Genomic DNA, 22,158 nt, shown 5'->3' with positions numbered 1-22,158 from the left:
CATTTGAAATGAAATGGTGGGTCTAAGGATTTAATTTCAAACAAAAGTTAGTAAAAGAAAGGACGGCTGGACAAGAATAGTAGTAGTAATGGTGAGATCCAAAGGGCAAGGAAAGCTATGTGCTAAATGCTAATAAAGGAGTTTGTACTAATGCGCATTGCTGTAAGATCTAATTTCATACAAATGAATGGTCCCTTTTTAAATATAGACATGTCCTTTTCTCATGGAGTATCCAAATATGAGAAATTCATATACATAAGAGTAGTTTTCACAATGTGAAGCGCATTGGAATGTTTGAGATTTAAGCAGGTGATTGTGTCTTAATTTGTCTGATTCTCTGCAAAATCAATATGAGTTTCTAATACTATCAAATGAAAAAAGAAATACTATTAAATGAAACATTGCATAATTCAACATAGTTTATCTATTCTTTATAGTAAATTCATTTTCACAATTGTAAATAGGTGTTTGGCTATGAATTTGATGATATTTGAAAAAAATAGTATTTGAAAATTCAAGTTGTCTTTGCATATGTATTTCGTTTGAAATAATGATGCCGTTTTGTAAGAAAGAAAAAAATTACTTAAAAAAGTGTTTAGAACCAATTTTTCAAACGTAAGAATTTAACTTTTTGACTACAACTGTATAACCAAATAATTTTCTTGAAACAAAAGTTTTTTTTTTAAAAAAAAAACCCTCTATAATGACACATATGTGTATAAGAAACGCTTAAAGGTGTTATAAATGTATTAGATAACTTTATTCTATTTTTCTTCTTCTCACTCCATGTTGATGCTTGGATTCCTTTTCCAGGTGATCTCTTTCTTTTCTAGTCCAAAACAATACTCTATCCTCTATTCCTTTTAAACGATTTATCTCAACTTTTCTAGCTAATGTAGACAAATGTTCTACTACCATACGTATTAAAATTTCAATTGTAATTCGACGTACTAACAAACTACTTCCCTTTCCATATTAAAATTCTAGTTAATATATAGACATACTATTAACCATTTCGCTTTTTCATATCCAAATTATTCATTGGAATACTTTTTGCTGATTCAAATCAAATTTATTACAGTAGTTAAAGCAATCTACTTTTAATAATCATGCGGGTCAAATTAACTTTATTTGACCAAGTAATTAGTATTGCTAATTGCACCTAAGGACAACGTTGGAATTAAAAGTAGGGAGTTGCATCATAAATATATAGTACTCTGTTTCTGTTGCTGATTAATTAAGAAAGTCGCATAAGGAGATTATGCAGACAATGTCATTTACAGTAGATTATTGAAAGGCTAAGCATCATTCATCCATAAGTGGGGCCTACAGAAAATAATTTGCAAATTACAGGAGCCCACGTTGCTAATTACTTGTACATTCGTCTGTTTATTATGATACTATTAGTTATCGGTGCTAATTCACGCTCTTTGATACTGCGTGGCAGGCAACGCACGTCGCCAATTTCAAAATCATTGCCCCCCGCGATGGCTCCCATCTTCTCCTATTATTTTCTTTGATGACTTTTCATGTAAGTGAATGAATCAGGGGCGGAATTATAGGGGTGCAAGGGGTGTCAATCGAATCCCCTTCGTCGGAAAATTACACTATATATATGGGACCAATTTTTTGATTCATGTATAAATATTAATGTTGCATCTCCTTAACATATTGGAGAACTCAGCCCAGCGGCTGTGGTGCCTATTATTGAGCCCATGGTTGTGGGTTTGATTATCTGTAACAACCCTTTTTCATCCAGTCTCTTTTTCTTGAACCCCCTTATCAAATGTTCTGGTTCCGCCCCTAGAATGAATTCACAAGAAATTTGTTTCATTCAATTATTGCGAATTCAAAATACAAGAATTGAGATCCGGTTACTTTGACTCGACAAAAAATAAAAATAAAAAATCAAGATATAAGAGGGCAAGTGTTTTTTTTTTTTTTTTTTGTGAACTAGACACTACTGCATTAGAATTTGTGGCATTGGAGCCATTGAGTTGTTCTGGGTTGCCACCCATTTGAGCATTACATAACAAAACATTTCTGATAGCATGTTTGCCCAAAACACACTTCTTACAAACATAGGAGGAACTACTAGGATGGTTGTCCTACCAAAAAGTTGTTGCTTCCCACCTTTCTTAGCCAAAAGATCTGCGAACTTGTTTTGTTCCTCATAGCTAAGCCTTAGCACCGGATGTCTCAGCTCTCTCATTAAGCACCTGCATTAAATCAGTGATCTCCAGAGGCATTAGACCTTGTTCCAATGCAATTCTGAGTCCCTGCATAATAGTTTTTAGTTCAACAAGATTGTTAGTGGTGTGTGGAAGGCCTTTCATGTAGCCCAGGACCCAGTTAGAGGCATTTAGAGTTTATGTATGGATACATCGAATTGATTAAATTAGTTGTCCTTTTCTTATTCTATTATTATTATTATATGATCTTCTTAAATCTTTTTACGAGGGTCGGTTACTATTAGTTCTTTAATCCCCTATCATATAAAGACGATACATACATTTTAGGTACACGATACTTCTATCCAACTTGATAAATGTTCATTTATATAACTGACGTTACAGTTTAAGATTGTGTTCCTTAATTTGATACAAAAAGATTACTTGCATATTAATCATTCATCTACAATATTTCACTTTTGCCAAAAACTCATAATATATTCATGATGTTAAATGTCAAGATTCTTGTTTCTTAATGTTACGATGTTATTCTATATTGTAATATAAAGTAATTAGAATAGACAGCTTTCATAAACTTAGTTATGCCCCACAATCATACAAATAAAGAAAATAAATTAATTTTCTGCAATTAAATATTTTAACTAATTTTAGAGCAAGTTAGATTTTCTCAAAAGTTGTTATACTTTCCACCTCAATGGTTTGTCTTAATTTTGGAAAGTTTCAAACATTTAAAGAAGAGAACCGATTGAAATATAACTCCAACACATTCTACCCCGTTTGGCCATAAATATAAAAATAAATTCATTTTTTTTGAAATTTTTGAAGTTGGAGTTGGAGTTGTATTTGGCCATAGTTTTTGAAACTGTAGTTTTTGGTGAAATGTAGTGTAAAAAAGTGAAAAAAATTTGAAAAACAAGTTTTTCTTGTTTTTGGTATTCCGGAATACAACTCCGGAGTTGTATTCCGAATATTTATGGCCAAACGCCTAAAAGTAAAAAAAGTGAAAAAAATTTCCGGAAAAAAGTGAATAATTTTTATGGCCAAATGGCTACTTAGCAATGCACTTCGGGTTACTTTGTTTTTTTCTTTTCTCCACGCCACATGTGGTTCATTTCACCTTAGTTATTTGGTATATTAATTTTAACATATACTCCCTCTATCTTGTATTATCTGTCGTCGTTATTAGGAATAATTGTCTCAAATTATGTATCATTTTAGAAGTACAAAATTAATTATTTTTCTCCATTTTATCCTTAGCAGAATATTATTATTAATGAAGATGACACATAAAATAAACATTTGATGGAGAGAAATTATAACTTAGACATATATAAGGATAAAGTCAATCAAATATCTATTCTAATGTAGTAATTTTTCAAGGGCCGTGTAAAATAAAAGAACAACAAATAATTTGAGACGAAGAGATTGCAATTTTCAAGTGGAAGTTATACAAACTCAACCAAAAAGACGGACATTAATTGTTCCCTTCGGCTCTTAGAGCCTGTTTGGATGGGCTTAAAAACAAAACAGCTTATAAGCTGCTTTAGATAAGCTAAGCTAAACGAGCCCAATTAGGTTTATTTTAAGCACAAAATGACTTTAAGCTGACCAGCCAAACACTAAAAAAAAAAAAAAAAAACTTGAAAACAGCTTATATAAGCCAATTCAAACGGGCTCTTAATTAGTAAATTACGTGTAAGTAACGCGTTTGAATGAGAATAAGATTTCTTATAGCTTTATAAGCTTCAAAATTCATCGCTGTTCCTTCCTCACGGTACCCCATTCAAGAAACAAACCATTTTCTTTCTCTCTCTAAAACATCTCCGTTGGTACAGGACAGGACAGGTATATCCATTCTTGAAAACTTCTTTCTAGGGTTTTGAATTTCATCCCTGTAGCACATAAAAGTCATCCTCCTTCATCATCACAAATCAAAATACACACGAAAAAATCACCCCCCAAAAAAAAATGACTACTACTTCTGCGGTGAAAAACAATTTCTTACCACCGGGCCTTGTATCCAATCTTCAAGAAGTTCTTCTCAACAGAAAAGGCGGCCCGGCCCAATCGAAGCCCGAAAACGGTGGCGTTTCTTCAACTCAGCCTTCATCTTCCGACACGGTTCCCGATGATGACGTCACCGACAGTATTAATACGAAGCCGGTTGTATTGGTTACGAATGGTGATGGGATTGAATCGACGGGTCTTACTTGTCTTGTTGATGCTCTTGTTCGTCAAGGCTTATGTAATGTTAACGTTTGCGCTCCCCAATCGTGAGCTTTCTATATATTCCCTCCATTTCCACCTTTCTTTTTGTCGAAATTCTATAGTGTGTGTAGAGCTAATTATGTGTTGAAGTTTGAATGTGGACCCTTGAATCAACTTTGCGAGTGCCTTTTAATCTGAGCCAAAAACCAACATATCCGGATTTTATTTTGAACTTATGTTCCTTTTTTGTATTTGACCTGCTTTGTTATTGCTTTATTCTGAGCCGAGGGTCAATCTGAAACAGCCCTCTACCTCCCAAGGTAGGGATAAGGTCTGCGTACACTCTATCCTCCCCAAACAACACTTGTGGGATCACACTGTTGTTGTTTGTTTATTTGGAACTTGTGAAGCTGCAGTTGTGTTTGGTTAAACTTTTTCCAAGTTGTATTTTGGAAATTTTATAAGGAAACACTGATTTTGAAATAAAGTGAACAATTCTCATGGCCAAACGGCTCCTAATTTGAATGATTTTGAAGATATTTATATATCTGCTACTGTAGAGGTAAATCGATTGGGGCTAATCTGTTACTCTAAGAGAAACCATTGCAGTTACTTTGACTGACATTCACGGTGCTACTGCTTATGAAGTTTAGTTTATGATTTTAGTGTCGTTAATTTTTAAATTCTTTAGTGTGTGTTCAACTGATTTTGTGTTGATGTTTGAATGTGGACTGTCGAGTTAGCTTTGCGAGTGCCTTTTATTTGAGCTAAAAAGCAACATATCCGAGGTTGTTGAATTTATTTTGTGGTTAAATCATATCTGCTATTGTAGAGATAAATCGGTGGCGGGCCACTCTTTTACTCTTAAAGAAACCATTGCAGTTACTCCGACTGAAATTCATGGTGCTACTGCTTATGAAGTATCTGGTACGAACACACATTTATTGAAGTATTATTCTGATTCTTTTTTTGTTGAAGAGTTTGCCGGACATATTAACTCTACCTTGTAGAACAGTTTGTATGTTTAGAATTCTATACCATATTTTAGCTTTAACAGTGTTATGCTTCTTGGATTTAATGTGCTTTCAGGGACTCCCGTAGATTGTGTGTCATTAGCCTTGTCTGGGGCACTCTTTTCCTGGTCGAAGCCGGTCCTGGTACTATTAGGCACCCTTTCTATTGTATATCATTTTCTAAAAAAAAATTGTTTTAGTATTGCAAATCTGCTCTAATCTTTCTTCCCCTTTGGATGTTTAGGTAATAAGTGGAATCAACAGGGGTTCAAGTTGTGGCCACAATATGTAAGTACCATATTCTTTGTTAGTTACGTATATGTGTATTGCTTGAAACTCTTTAGTCACTAAGTATTCAAGCTATTGATTGAAGGTTTCTTGCACCTGTATTTCTTTTGTTTTTGTCTCCTTAGGAATATGTAATTATGTGTATTACTTCACTCTCCAGGTTTTACTCAGGTGTCGTAGCTGGTGCTAGGGAGGCATTGTTTAACGGTGTTCCATCCATATCGATATCACTTGACTGGTACTTACAACCTTTCATTTTTGATCAACTGAGTTTTTGTTAGTTTTTGTTGTTCTTAATTAATAGTGAGTTTTCAATAATCTATTTTAGGACGAATGATGAAAGTCAAGAAAGTGATTTCAAGGATGCCGTGAGTGTTTGCTTACCATTGATAAATGCAGCCATCAGAGATATAGAAAAGGGAGCATTTCCTAAAAGTTGCTTGTTGCATATTGGAGTTCCGAAATCTCCTCTGACAAACAAGGTCTGTTATATGCTCCTCTATCTCAACTGCACCTCCATTGGAAAAAAGAAAAGAAATAAGTGAATGAAATCCACTGTAGTTGGCATGAACTCTGCTTTTTCATTTCTCAACGGTGGAATCTTAAATTTGCATAACTTGTTCAAAATATTAGTCGGGGCTTTCTGTTATTTCTATATAATAGCAGTGAGATTTGGCTTAGAGGGGAATCTGTGGTGATTAGAGGTTATTTAGGGGATAAGCTAGGAATTTTATTAGTTTTTTATGAAGTTTGAAGATTCCACATAAAAGATACAGTTTAAACTGTTATACTCCATCTAATATGCCATCGACACGCCATATAAAATTGTTGCTAAATGTATCACACCTATGTCTTCCTATAGTAGTTTACCCCAAGACAGTCATTCTTTCACTGACTCCAGTTTCCAGAAAGGAAAATGAATCAAACATATCCTTTCAAATTGTGAAAAATTAAGATCAGTCATACCTTCACCAATGGTTGCCAAAGTACACTTCCTTTTTTTTTTACCAGTACACCTATTGTTGGACTGTCATTGTTTTTGCTGATTGTATTTTCTTCATGCATCAAACAACAGATATATCATTTTGAAACCTCTACTTGACAGGGATTTAAATTGACCAAGCAAAGTCTCTGGAGCTCTAAGCTTTGTTGGCAAGCTAAATCATCCACCAGAAATCTTGCTGCTGGACGTTTTCTTCCAAATCAACTAAACCTTGGGATGCAGCTTGCACAACTAGGTCGAGATGCTTCTGCAGCAGTGAGTATATGACACTGTATCTGGCATAATTGCTCCTTTGTATAATTTAGTAGCCTAATAACTGCATGGTGGTACAAAAGGGATTGGGAGGGGTCTGTTATTCTCACTTGGACATCATCACACCTCTGCCTTCTTATTTTTTCTCAGGGTGCTGCTCGCAAATTAGCTACACAGAGAAAGAATATAGAGGTCGTTGAGTCTGTTGGTATAGCAGGAAAATCTGATCCCGACAGGAAAGTCAAGTACTTCAGATTGGAGGTAAGAGTCCTTTTTTCACAACGTAGTATCTAAATGCTGTCCTGGATGAGTACATAGGGTTAGTTGGATTTTTAATTGAAACTGCACAATGTAACATCGTAATTTCTCTCTTGAGGAAGTGATCATTGATTTCTTGCTAATTTCATTTCCATATATATGCCAAGTGTTTATCATGTTGATGATAAAACATGCTTCTACTGCTGATGTCTTCAAATGCGGCAAAATTGTTGTTTACAGTTATACGGCCAATTGCACCAGCATTCCTTCTGCTACCCTTTCATTGCTCTCCACAATCCAATCCCTGCCTTGTTTAATAACTTGGTACCAACTAGGTTTATTTTGTTCTCTTATCACCTTTGTTGGTTATTTGCACTGCAGTTGCTTGACAAGAAGCAGGAAGAAGAAGACGAGGCTTTAGATTTTAGAGCTCTTGAAAATGGATTTGTAAGTTCATTTCTGCCATTCTTGATATTATTTTCTCTCTTCTTCGTTGCACTTATTCTGTTTCAAACAGGGAAGTTGAGTCTGCTTAAAGGATGAGAACTCTGTGTTCGGAGTGTCTTATTATTCTCTTTCCTTGTAGACACATGCAACATTTGAACTTATCTTATTTGTTTAGGATCAGCTTAGATTATGCCATCCACCACTGTAGTAGAAGCACTATTTTCAGCACTCTTGACGGTGGATCTTTTTGTGCTCTTTCAGGTGGCTGTTACTCCAGTCTCTCTTGTGACGCACGTGGAAACAGATGTTCATGCAGCTGCATCTGAGTGGATTTCTTCTGCATTAGAAGTGGAACAATGAAAGATGAGCCACTATTCACTACTGTTTGTTGTATATCTTTAGATGACTTTGTTCTGGTCATATTGCTAAATTTACATGGGCCATAGTTGTGATGCCTCAATTATTTATTTGGTTTTTAATTATTTAATTCAACCTTTTGATTTGTGTCACGCGAAGCTAATGCTTCCGCTGTTGATTTAAAAGGCCAGCATGTTGTAAAAGTGCCATACTTTTTTGCTTGGTACCACAAAATTGTGTTTTTAGGTTGGGTTGGGTTTTATTGGGCAAATTGTGTTGTTAGACAGGATGGTCTAACTTGTAAATTGGAAATGGCCAGATGAAGTAGTGGAATGCTGTTGTCTGTTTGTAATGGAGTTTGATTGTCTTTTTTCTTTCGAGCTTCTTTTAATTCATTTTCGAACTGTTGGAAGTTGGACAACGTTTTAAAATCTGAATACCGTGAGAAACCAGAAAAGAATACCCCAGTACCAAACCTCAGCTGAGTTTCCATGGGCTCAAACATGATATAATTGGGGAAATTCGCACGAATGCCCTTATTTTGCGGTGGTCTTTAATTTTTGTCCCTCAAATTTGAAATCATTAACTTTTGCCCTGTGCTAAAATCTCTTGGTTTCAGGTTTGAATTCCCGCTTAGTCAAAAATTAAAAATAAATTCGCAAGGTAAAGTTTGGATTCGCAAGACAGAATTTTGCCAGACTCTGCCTTAAGGTAGAATTTTACATGTAAAAATTTGCCTTATATCCAAAACTCTGCCTGTAGGTAGAGTTTTGCATGCAAAATTCTACCTTAAGGCAGAGCTTTGCAAAACTCTTACCTTACATGCAAAATTCTACCTGCTGGTAGAGTTTTGCATGCAAAATTCTGTCTTGCGAATTAAACCTCTGCCTTGTGATTTTTTTTTTTTTTTTTTTAACTGAGCTGGGGTTCGAACCTAGAACCTAGAACCTTGAGTATTAGGCGAAGGCCAAAAATTAAAAATCACCAATTTGAGGGACAAAAATAAAAGACTAGTGTTTTTGAAGGACAGTTTGTGTAAAAAAAAGATATAATTGCACGGTTTGTTCACCAAATGGGCTGGTCTCTCATTTTTATCCATCAAATGGGCTGGTCTTTATTCTTCAAAATTGAATTTATGCTTAGCGGGACAAAAGTTCTTAAGGGCTCGGGGCGTAACTTGTGGGTTATTATGATGCGAGAATATAACTTTATGCCCCGTGAAAAAGTTGTGTGCATCGTGGAGCAACAATTAAAGACGAGCACAAAATAGGGCCAAAAGTACAAATGGCCCCTCACACATTAGTTAGATTTGAGAGGTCCAAGACTAAGGCCTTATTTGTTTCCATTAAGATTAAGACGTTTGAATCTGAATACGCATCTGAATATTAAGATGTGCATTAAGATTAAGAGTTCTGAATCTGAATATACATCTGAATAATAAGATGTTATCTATAGATCTGAACACTGAATGATTAAGACTGTTTGTTTTCAATATCTGAATGTGGAAAATTCAATATCTGAATGTGGAAAATTTATCTTTTTAAACATACTAAATATAAAATTCAAATATGTAACACCTCGTACTTTCATACTAAACCATATCGGTAATATCCCGTAAATCCGAGTTAGATGTGAACGTATGAAACTAGTATAAAGATCATATTTTAGCTATATGAATCCATTCGGGTGATAAAAATCGTTTTGAAGTCAAACCAAAAAATGAAGTTCTCAAGGCCTTCTAAATTCGTCTAAGTACGAGACGGTTGTACTTATGGCCGAGTTTCGGGTAGTGACGTTAGGAATTTGAGAAAACTCAAAACATGAAAGTTGTAGGCCTTTGAAATATCTTTCCAACCATATATTATGAAGCTCAAACGGAGCTCTGTGCTAGAAGTTATACCCGTTTTATTCTGCGCGAAGTACATTTCAAAACGCGCGCGATCGCGCAAAAGACCTTTTTTTGCGTCATGTTATCTTCTTGCCGCGCGCGATCATCCGCGCAAAGTACCTCCTGTCGCGTGACCGCGCATCGACCACGACGTTTTAAGAGCCAAATTTCGTTTTATTCATTCCCACTTCGTTTTAAACCAATTTTTCTGAGGTAAAGAACCCTAAAGAAGTCTCTCAAGCCCTAAGGACGAAACTCTTCTCTCCCAACCTTCAAGATAATTTAAGGTAAGCCTATTCCATGCATTCCAAGTCAATTCCAACATACGTTCATGATCATTAAGCAAGAACTCATCATTCTTAACATAGGGTTTTCAAGAAAACCCATATTAAGGTTCAAAAATTCAAGATTTTGGAAATCCTCTTCAAAGCCCAAGTCTTTAATTCAAGTTTTGGAGTGACTAAGGTATGTGAGGCTAACTATCTACGTTAGGGAATGTTCATGATTCTCCCTACGCCTCATTCTTCATACTTGTCAGTAATTTGACTCAATATACAGTTTAGCCCTAGTTTCATGATATGTTGTAGAACTCGTTATCTTAGGGTTGCGATTCTGAGAATTCGTTCATGGTTGACAATTTGAATATCATGAACTCAGCACGTAATCTTTATAGACTTATGTATTGTTACCACATGAGTCTCAATCTAGAAATTCAGTATGCTCGAGAAACGATCGGTGTTTTAATTCGATAACATGTCTATTTCAGTTCAGCATTGTTCATTGTTATTATGGTCTTAGTCCCTATTAATTAACCATAATTATACATATGTGATTTTGCCCGAGGGCACAGTATAGTCTTGTGTATACGTATACATGGCCGAGGCCATTGACTGACGCACTACTAGGCCGAGGCCATAGCGTGCATTTATTATTGGGCCGAGGCCCCACATATACAAATACAGATAATACGGATGATTCGGATACGGAGCGAGGAGTATTCATAGCTCTACTTCCTTGCCATTACGATTACGATTCTGATTATCGGTTTCGTTTCGATTTCGGTTTCGTTTTAGTATTTTATTGCTTCGGTTGCTTTACATACCTAGTACAATTCAAATGTCGATGTCCCTTTTATTTCTTGGGGGCTCGCGTCTCGCGATGCATAACGATATACGAGGTTGACGACTCACTATTTAGGAGTGCACGTATCGGCCCTGCGGTGAGCCCCCAAATTCCTTCGGGCGTTGTCGGCTATCTAGTTATTTCGGTTCATAAACCTACCTATTATTCGGTATTCTTAGAGGCTTCATAGACACAGTTCAGACAGTCAGATATTTATTATGTTAGCCTTGTTGGCAGTTGTTCAGTTGTTTTTGTTTAAGCCATGTTGGCTACGTTCAGATATTTTAGATTGTCTAAGTATTTCCGCATTATGATTTTAGTCAGACTTTTAGTATATCAGCATGTGTTTAGTTGTTTCCACATTCAGTTATGTTTTGATATCACATGTTGATTCAGCCAGCCGGTTGGTTCGCTCGGTCACGTACGGTCGGAGCACCGGGTGCCGTGTTACGTCCAGGCCCAGGTTCGGGGCGTGACAAAGCTTGGTATCAGAGCCCTAGGTTCAAGTGTCTTAGGGAGTCTATGAAGCCGTGTCCAGTGGGGTCTCTTTTATATGTGTGAGGGCCCCATACATATAAACAGTTGACCATCAAGACATTTAGGATTGTCTCATTTCTTTCTACTCTACATCGTGCCATGTCTTAGAGCAATAAGTAACTTTCTCTTCCAATCAAATTACGTATGTTTCGAATGCGCATGCGACAAACAGATAATTCAAGGTCCAAGTAAGGATGTTTACCGATAGGGGGTACAATTGTGCAGTACTGCGGTAACGAATGAGACTTCAAGTGCTATTGAAAGTGGAATACAATGTAAGTTGCCCGAAGGGGTGTATTAGAATGAATGGTAAGTTGAATGATAATGATGTTCTTGAGAAAGGAGAATGAGAGATAGCAGGAAGAGGATAATAGAGAAATTAGAAAAGGAGCTAAGTCTGCAGGAAACGTAAATCATGAAGGATCTCAAGAAGGTGGAGGCAGACAGTATTCTACAGTTGCTCATCAAGACCCACTCCATCTACAGCTGGTGCACTAGTCTTGAGGTCTAGATATGATCAAAAAGGTCAGTTCAGCTAGAAACAGATTTTAAGAGCACCAGCCTCACAGTGACATACCAGTGTGAGCCACAGAAGTTTTCAAATCTTATGTGCAACAAGTGTTATAAGGACACAAAGAGGTGTATCGTTGGGCCTTAATGTGTGTTTCGGTGGCTCCTCTTAGTTCTCAAGCTCAGTCAGGTTGTAATACAGCTAAGCCTGATATTTCAGTTCTCAGTGAAGACGCGCTTGGAAGCTTAAAGAAGTCGTCGGGATAAAGAGGCATCCCCGTTATCACACGAGATGAAATTTTCGTACGAACTATGCCTGTTAAGAAAAGAGGTATGTATGAAATAATAACCATGAGCAGACGGTATTAAATTTTCGGGAATGATTTTAGTTTGTTTAAGTTAGTCAGATCAGAGTTAGTACGATGGTTGTAAGTTACTATAAGAAGTAATTATTATTATGAGACAAGAAGATGTGACAGTTCTCGCTTAAGCTATGTGAGTAAGTGTTTATCCCAGATGTGTATAGTCTTATATGATTTTGAAGTGTATAGAAAGTTTGGGTTTAGTTGTTCCAATCGTTCATATAAGATAGATGAAAGTTTATTAAGTGTGATCCATAGTTCAGAAAAGATAGTATATGACCATAGAATAGCGTCAGATGATGAGGGAGAGTTAGAAATAACTTAGGTTATTCAGAGCAGAATAAGAAAATGTGAAGCTAGAGGGTGATTAACAGAAAAATAGTAAGTAAGTTTTGAGTAGATACAATGCATTAGCAATTTCAAGAGAACTAGTAGAAGTATGATTTGATTTCCTTAGTCAGATGAACACCTTAAGTGGGTGATAGTTCGGATACATCCAAATGTGTATTAGAAACCAAGGGCTTAAATTAAATTCGGAGTAGAGTGATCAGTGGAAAAAGAAATCAGCTAGGCTGTAAGAGAGAAAACTACAGAAGAATAGCCTTTAAGAGTTGTCAAAAAGGGGTTTCCCTAAAATTTATAGTGTGAGCAGAGTTAAGTCACTAAGATAGAGTATGTTGGTTATGAATACGATTTAGCAACCCGTTCATGTAAGTAGTTTAGCTTTTCCCAGTAAGAAATTGCTTAGGAGTGAGTCAAAAAAAAAAAAAAAAAAGGGTTGTCAGTGTTATAGAGTACAAAGGAATTACAGAAGATAAGGAAAGTTAATTAAATCCCAACGAAATAGAGGAGTTTGCAAGTATAAGACGTTAGCCTTGGTCTAAGGGGGAGATGCATAAATAGCCGATAAGTCTATCTAGTGAGATAATTGAAGACCGAAGGGTTAGCATGAGATATGAAGAACCTCAATTCGGTTAGGTTGGCATAATGAAACAGTCTCTATAAGCAATATGCCTTAATTTAGAAGAAACCCGAAGTGAGTGGAATGATCGTCGAACGAATCGTGTCAAGTTCAATTATTATCAATTAGGCGATCACGAGAAAAGCTATAAGATCATACCCAGTTATGTGTCACAAGGGTAGTGCCATTGCACGAGACTCTAATCTTTAAGGTGCTAGTCAAAGACTTAGCGCACCACAGTACTATGAGTATTTTAGGAAGTATCTCAGAAAAAAATCAAGTATGGGAAGTACAGCTCATGATTTAGGCAGACAAGAGAACTATGGTGAAAGAAGTTCACCGCTTATCCAAGCTAGGAATTCGACTTTCAGACTCCGAAGTGGGTGGAGTTATTGCCCAGAACATGGCTTATTCCTCCTTAGTCATCGAAGTTAGAGAGAAGCAGTTTTAGTTATTCCTACTTGCTGCAGATGAAAGAAGGGATTCACAAACACAAAGCCTTAGCTTTTGAACAAGGGGGAGATAACGGTAACTTGAGATACCGAGGCAGATTATGCATTCCGGATGTAGATGGACTCGGAGAGCTAATTATGTCGGAAGCTCACTATTCTAGGTCTACCTCATTCAGCTAGGAGGCATGATTTAATTTGGGTGATTGTGGACAGACTTACGAAGTCAGCGCACTTCTTGCCAGTTAAGACCCCAGATTGAACAGAAGATTATGCCAAGTCATATGTTAATGAACTTGCCAGATTGTATGGGACCCTAGTGTTCATTATTTAAGATTATGGTGCTCAGTTCACAGCGAACTTTAAAAATCCTTTCGTAAAGAATTGGGTACCAAGGTGAACCTTAGCCACCTTTTCATCCTCGGACAAATGGTCTACGTATACGCTATTAAGATCTCATGTTATAATATTCATGTTAGTTCAATACTCAGACATTTATGTCAGCTTAGTACTCAGATATCAGTCCAGTACTCACGTATTCATGCTAGTCCAGTATTCATTTAATCCAGTATTCAGTTAATCCAGTATTCAGTCAGCTCAGTATTCAGTTAACCCAGTATTCAGTTAGCTCAATATTCACTCAGCCCAGTTTTCAGTCAGTTCTATAGACATTCAGTTTAGTATCTCAGCAGTTTAGTAAAATTGTATTCATTCAGTTCAATAAGCTTGTGTCCTTGATTTCAAGGTAATTGGGATGGCACCGTTTGGAACCCTTTTTGAGCGAAGGTGTAGATCATCAATTGGTTAGTTTAAAGTTGGGGAAGCGAGTTGTTAGGACCGATTTGGTCTATCAGGCTATGGAGAAAATCAAGTTAATTCAAGAGCATTTGAAGACGGCACAGAGTCGCCAAAAGTCCTATTCGGACGTGTGGCGTAGAGACTTAGAGTTCCAAGTTGATGATTGGGTGTTTCTGAAAGTTTCGCCTATGAAAGGCGTTATGAGATTTGGGAAGAAGAGGAAGCTTAGCCTCGCTATATTGGGCCATATAGAATCCTGCAAAGGATCGGGCAAGTGGCTTATGAGTTAGAATTGCCACAAAATTTGGCTGCTTTTGTACACCCGATTTTATGTATCTATTTGAAGAAGTTCATGGGAGACCCGTCTCTAGTTGTTTCTACGAAATCATAGGGGTTAAAGATGGTTTGACTTATGAGGAGATCCCTATAGCCATTTTGGATTGTCAAGTTCGCAAGTTGAGAACCAAGGAAGTAGCCTCAGTAAAAGTGTTATGGAGAAGTCAAAAAGTTGAGGAAGTTACATGGGAAGCCGAGGAGGACATGAAATCCAAGTACCCATTTTTGTTTGAAGAGCAAGCAGAGAACTCCCAAGGTAACTTTCCATAGCCCATGTCATGTCATGTCTCATGTTTCACGCTCATGTCTCATGTTTCAGTATTCATATTTCCATGTAATCACGTCATTTCATGTCCCACGTTTCATGTATGTTCCTTCATGTTCGTGTATTCAAGCCATGTCCAGTCCCAATCTTAACCACGACCCATCATTCGAGGACGAATGATCCCAAGGGGGAGATATTGTAACACCTCGTACTTTCATACTAAACCATATCGGTAATATCCCGTAAATTTGAGTTAGATGTGAACGTATGAAACTAGTATAAAGATCATATTTTAGCTATATGAATCCATTCGGGTGATAAACAGTCGTTTTGAAGTCAAACCAAAAAGTGAAGTTCTCAAGGCCTTCTAAATTCGTCTAAGTCTGAGACAGTTGTACTTATGGCCAGTTTTCGGGTAGTGACGTTAGGAATTTGAGAAAACTCAAAACATGAAAGTTGTAGGCCTTTGAAATACCTTTCCAACCATATATTATGAAGCTCAAACGGAGCTCTGTGCTAGAAGTTATACCCGTTTTACTCTGCGCGAAGTTCTGCGCGAAGTACATTTCAGCTGCGCGATCGCGCACTAGAGGCAGTGTTACTGCCTTCGCTGCGCGATCATCTGCGCAAAGTACCCTCCAGCTGCGCGACCGCGCATCGACCACGACGTTTTAAGAGCCAAATTTCGTTTTATTCATTCCCACTTCGTTTTAAACCAATTTTTCTGAGGTAAAGAACCCTAAAGAAGTCTCTCAAGCCCTAAGGACGAAGCTCTTCTCTCCCAACCTTCAAGATACTTTAAGGTAAGCCTATTCCATGCATTCCAAGTCAATTCCAACATACGTTCATGATCATTAAGCAAGAACTCATCATTCTTAACATAGGGTTTTCAAGAAAACCCATATTAAGGTTCAAAAATTCAAGATTTTGGAAATCCTCTTCAAAGCCCAAGTCTTTAATTCAAGTTTTGGAGTGACTAAGGTATGTGAGGCTAACTATCTACGTTAGGGAATGTTCATGATTCTCCCTACGCCTCATTCTTCATACTTGTCAGTAATTTGACTCAATATACAGTTTAGCCCTAGTTTCATGATATGTTGTAGAACTGTTATCTTCTAGGGTTGCAGTTCTGAGAATTCGTTCATGGTTGACAATTTGAATATCATGAACTCGGCACGTAATCTTTATAGACTTATGTATTGTTACCACGAGTCTCGATCTAGAAATTCGGTATGCTCGAAACGATCGGTGTTTTAATTCGTCAAAGATGTCTATTTCGATTCAAAGCATTATTCATTGTTATTATGGTCTTAGTCCTATTAATTAACCATAATTATACATATGTGATTTTGCCCGAGAGGCACGTACGATCTTGTGTATACGTATACATGGCGAGGCCATTGACCGTGCACTTACTAGGCCGAGGCCATAGCGTGCATTTATTATTGGGCCGAGGCCCCACATATACAAATACAGATAATACAGATGATTCAGATACAGAGCAGGGAGTATTCATAGCTCTACTTCCTTGTCATTACAGTTATCAGTTTCAGTTTCAGTTTCAGTTTCAGTTTTAGTATTTTATTGCTTCAGTTGCTTTACATACCAGTACAATTCAAATGTGCTGATGTCCCTTTTATTGCTTGGGGTCCTGCATCGCGACGATATACAGGTTGACGACTCAGCTATTTAGGAGTGCACGTATCGGCCTGCGGTGAGCCCCAAATTCCTTCGGGCGTTGTCGGCTATCTAGTTATTTCGGTTCATAGACAACTCTATTATTCGGTATTCTTAGAGGCTTCGTAGACACGGTTCGGACGATCGGATATTTATTATGTTAGCCTTGTTGGTAGTTGTTCGATTGTTTTTGTTTAAGCCATATTGGCTACGTTCGGATATTTCGTATTGTCTAAGTATTTCCGCATTATGATTTCGATCGGACTTTTAGTATATCGACGTGTGTTTAGTTGTTTCCACATTCAGTTATGTTTTGATATCACATGTTGATTCGACGGCCCGATTGGTTCGTTCGGTCACGTACGGTCGATGCACCGGGTGCGGGTGTTACGTCCGGAGCCCGAGTTCGGGCGTGACAAAATAAAATTCGGAATTAAGCATTATATCAATAAAATATTATAAATTCAATTCAGTAAAATAAAATAGGAAAAATAATATTTCAAAGATATAAATGAATATTTTATATTTGAGAAATAACTTGAACTATTTGCATATGCATTCATCCTTCTGAGAAAGAAAATTGAAACTGCATATGCATTCATCCTTCCCCGAACGATGGCGGATCTACATTCAGGCATATGGGTGCTTGAGCACCCATTAGATTATGGAGCCAACACTATTACTTATATAGGAAACCTGGTAATTAGTAGAAATATCTTAATTGAGCACCCAATTTTAGGAGCAATTCCAAATTAGAAATAGTTGAGCACCCATAAGTTAAAAATTCTGGATCCGCTGCTTCTGAAACACCTTTTCGATAATTGTAAACATACAAATTAAGCATTTAAAGCTTACAGAAACACCAAGCCTTAAATGTACGAAATAATATATTTTATATCATTCATATAGGATTTATATGTAATCTCAAGGTAATACGTGCCTCGATTTTTCTCAGTCCTATTTACTGTAGGTTTACCCAATTCATAGTATAAATAAATTGAACCTTTTTTACAGAAATATTAACGTTCTTCTACCGCTTAATAGGTCATCAAGTGGGTAAAAATATTAGATATGTAGGATTTTAAATGCTTTCAGAATTACTATAACAAAACATATTTACGTCTTTTCACTAAACTAACAGTGAATCAATTAAGATTTCTGGCAACAAAAAATTCTTGGTAAAGAAGCAATAAAAGAAGAAGATTGCGAATTTCACAAAATAATAAGCAAATTACTTGTAAAGAGTCTAAAACGTTATAGTTCAAGAGGCAAACAAATTTGGTTGCCAATTGATAGTTGGAGAGGGAGAGGGAAGCGTGAAATTTATTAGCACAGAAGTAGAAACGCGAGTGAAAGTTTGGCTGAGAAAAAGCAATATATATTTTAAGAGTCTGAATTGTGTCAAGACTTTGTTACAGATCTGATTCATTCAGACCTATTCAGACCCATTAAGAGCTTTTTAAGAGGGACAAAACAAATGCACTTAATGGGCTGGATCTGAATCATTGAGATTCAGCCTAAAAAACAAACGCACTTAATGACTAAGATCTGAATGATTAAGATTCAGACCTCCATTAAGTGCAAACAAATGAGGCCTAAGGCCTGATGCAGGACTGTCATAATTTTACTTTTTTGTGCTCGGATTGCCCTTCATTTGGGGTGATCTTTAATTTTTGCCCGTCAAATTGGTGGTATTTAAGTTTTACGCCTCGCCTGACACCCCGAGGTTATGGGTTCGAACCCCAGCTCAGTAAAAAATAAATAAATTCACAAGGCAATTTCGCCGGAGACTTTGCAAAATTACGCACTCAGCGGTGAGAATTTTGCAAATAGCCACAATGGGGGCGTATGCATTTGGGCCTCGTGGTGCGAATTTGCATGGTGAAATTACACTGTGAAGGGCAAAATTTAAAGACCACCATTTTGAGGGGTAAAAATTAAAGACCACCCCAGCCGCCCAGCGAAGGGCAATCTTGCAAATACTCTCCTTTGTACAAATGACCCCTCACACATTTCGTATTTGTTATTGACCCTAATGGAGCTATAAACTGTGCTTATAGTTATTACAAAATCATTAAATATATTGTGAATTCAATTATTATTGTATATTAATTTGAGATTGCTATAAGAATTCGTTATGTGGTTGTCATGGTGTGCATGATTTTATTTGGCTAGGTTTCACCTGTTGCAACTGGAGAGTACACTTGGAAAGCCCTAGGGGCATATAATACGTTTATTTTCTTCCTTAATTATGTGATGACTAGAAAATAAGGAACCAATAAATTTCTTAATTATGTGTCTGTCTACTTTACTGCTACACACTTTTGTACATGTTGTCTAGTTTAGGACGAGAGCTCTTGTTCAATTTGTCCAACAATTAGGTCCTATTGTTGCTTTCATCGTTGGCTGGGCGACTCTTTTTCTTGGCATGAAGTGTATACACAATGGTAGAATGGAGCATATCACCTACTCGGTTCAATTGAATTTAATATTTTTCAAGTTTCAATTCGGAGCATAGATATATATTTGTGAAAAATTCTTAAATTTTAAAAAATATTAAAATTTGGACTCATAATTTCTGAAATATGCTGGATGTAATGGTCGGAACCTAAAGGCTGAACCGATTAAATTTAATCTTGGATCTGCCTGTGCATATCATATACAACTATACGACTTCTCCTGTCTTACTGCATTTGTTTCCAATAATACGCGTACGTATCTGCACTACGATTGTGGAAGGACTGAAAAATCAAAGGTACATGTTAATGGTTGCATCATCTTTTTTCTGAATTGTATAGTACTTTCATGTTCTTTTTTTTTTATGAGGGGTCAACCCAAGATATTCGCTTGAATATAATATATACGATTTCAAAGATAACGTCCTTGACAGAATTATATCTGCACGTATGGATAGGTCCCGTCCTTTTACAAGTTTCAACGAGAAAACTCGAAATATAAAAGAAAGGCCTTTGTCCGGTAGATCCAAATTGTCCACTGCTTTTCTTTTTCAGAAAATATTCGTAAAGAAATTCATTTTCGATATTTCTACTAATGTTAAAAAAGAAAAGAAAGAAGATGTTCAGAAGAACTAGGGAGACTTTTACCCTCTTTTGGGTGCTCTAACAATGAAGGAACAAAACTAAAATGACAAGGAATGGGTCTGGATTGGACGTAGAGTAACATTTTCTCATCAATGCAAATCACAGTATTCCTTCAGTTTCATTTTATATAGCGGTATTTGACTGAGCATTGATCTTAAAAAGTAAATAGCAACTTTCGACACATATCAATAGTACCCTTAATACGTGTGTCGTGTGATATTAAATGTCCCATAACAATTTTGTAGCTAAAGAATATTGAGTAAAATAAGAAGATTAAAGTTAAAGAATTTTCAAATAAAAGAAATATGTCACTCTTTTCGAAACATATTATAAGTGAATGGTGTCATATAAAATAAACAGACGGGTTTGCTGATCTACTAATTAAGTAATAATAAATTAAAATCAAGGAGTTCCCTCAAAAGAGGTGTGTGCTCAAATTGATTAGGATGTGGTGTCATGTGGACACCTCGTAGAATAAACAATAGGAAACTGGTGGAAATCCTTTTTCCAAATTTGCAGATAAATTTCCATGAATTATTTTCTTTCTGATGTTGGAAATGATATTTCCGGTGAGCATTCCGATGATGGTTCAAGAAGAAATCGAGAAGATGAGTTAAAGAAGAAGGTGAGTTGATGAAGTAAAACATAGTGAATGTTTGAGTCCGATTTTTTACAAGCTTGACATCTGTTGGATCTATTACTTTGGGCCAACATATTCCTCATCTTATCAATGAGCGTAACGGGCAAAACAACAAAGGAAGAAGGCCCAACTTTGGACACACGGAGCCCAATAATATTAAAGAAGCATAGGATAGTTATTGTGTACATAGTACGCGAGTAAGTGACACTTTTTGATTCTACATGGTGTACATAATCCATAATGAGTTAGTTACATAGTACAGAATATTTAGCATTTAGTCCCTAGGATAATTGTATAAAATCCTATATACACTGTACATATTGGATCATCAATTTTACAAGGAAATTTCCAAATCAGTCTCTCAATATTTTAACTTGGTATCAGAGCATTAAGGAGCTCGATCCTGGCATCCTTCATCATCACTGTCAATCTTCTTCTTCTTCTTCAAATAAGCAACCTATAACTCGAAATTTGAATCAATATGGATGAGCAAACCCCAGTTGTTGTTGGAACAACTTCCACTGTTGGAAAAGAGACCAATGTGACGAATGTCATTGATGCAAGTCACCCCTATTACCTGCAACCTTCAGATTCACCTGGAATGACCTTGGTTCACTCCATTTTTGATGGAAAGGGATTTCCAGGTTGGAGAAGGTCTGTCCTCATAGCTTTATCTGCTAAGAGGAAACTTGGATTCATTAATGGATCTTGCTTTAAGACCGCACTGCATCGTAATTCTTGAGTATTATCCCAGCTGAGTCACGTAATGATACGGTTACAAAGATGGTTACTAAACTCAGTCTCAAAAGACATCAGGGATAGTGTTATATATTCCAAATCAGCAAAGGATCTATGGATCAACTTAGAGCAAAGGTTTGGAAAGTCGAATGGAGCAAAGCTCTATCATCTACAAAAGGAGCTAAGTGTGCTAGTACAGGGAAACACAGATGTCTCGGGGTATTTTACCAAACTGAAAAAATTATGGGATGAGCTAGACTCATTGAACTCAGATATAGTGTGTACCTGTGACTGCATTTGTGAGGGGAAGAAGAAACTAGCTAAATCTCTAGAGGATCAAAGGATGATTCAATTCTTAATGGGATTGAATGATGTGTATTCGCATGCTAGAGGAAACATACTGATGCTAAACCCCTTACCTAGCATGGATCATGCATACTCTTTGTTATTACAAGATGAAAACCAAAGAGAGATATATGTCAATGCACAGATTCCATCAGATTCAAGTTCATTCATGGCAGCAAATCAGGGAAGGAACATTCAGAAAGTTGGAAACCAAATGCAAAACCAAGGAAGGTACAGAAATGCACCACCATCACAAAGGTTTGGAAATTCTTTTCAGAAACCAACCTATTCACCTAAGAAGTTTAGGAAGAAGAGCAAATACAACCCAAATGTGACTTGCACATATTGTCACAAGCCGGGGACACACCGAAGATGATCAAGCTATGTGTTATACGGTTTTCCTGAGGATTT

At 36.7% G+C, this 22,158-nt stretch overlaps 1 protein-coding gene across 1 annotated transcript; it reads left to right on the top strand.

Annotated features, from left to right (window-relative positions):
* The first annotated feature begins 3,949 nt into the window (after positions 1–3,949).
* Positions 3,950–8,392, top strand: LOC132055331 (uncharacterized). Its single transcript, XM_059447094.1, has 10 exons — positions 3,950–4,465; positions 5,233–5,327; positions 5,490–5,557; positions 5,658–5,701; positions 5,862–5,939; positions 6,030–6,183; positions 6,807–6,959; positions 7,107–7,217; positions 7,596–7,661; positions 7,923–8,392. Exons 1-10 carry the CDS (start codon positions 4,161–4,163, stop codon positions 8,019–8,021), a joined length of 1,173 nt encoding a protein of 390 aa, XP_059303077.1. The 5' UTR covers positions 3,950–4,160; the 3' UTR covers positions 8,022–8,392.
* Positions 8,393–22,158: the final 13,766 nt, after the last annotated feature.

Source organism: Lycium ferocissimum, chromosome 5 (genome assembly GCF_029784015.1).
Source record: "Lycium ferocissimum isolate CSIRO_LF1 chromosome 5, AGI_CSIRO_Lferr_CH_V1, whole genome shotgun sequence".
Classification (NCBI taxonomy): domain Eukaryota; kingdom Viridiplantae; phylum Streptophyta; class Magnoliopsida; order Solanales; family Solanaceae; genus Lycium; species Lycium ferocissimum.
This window is presented reverse-complemented; position numbering and strand designations above follow the sequence as displayed.

Coding starts and splice junctions, on each gene's coding strand:
- LOC132055331 (XM_059447094.1), top strand. CDS start 4,161: ATGACTACTACTTCTGCGGTGAAAAACAATTTCTTACCACCGGGCCTT. Junction 5,558..5,657: donor CCTGGTCGAAGCCGGTCCTG/GTACTATTAGGC, acceptor TTGGATGTTTAG/GTAATAAGTGGAATCAACAG. Junction 5,940..6,029: donor ATATCGATATCACTTGACTG/GTACTTACAACC, acceptor AATCTATTTTAG/GACGAATGATGAAAGTCAAG.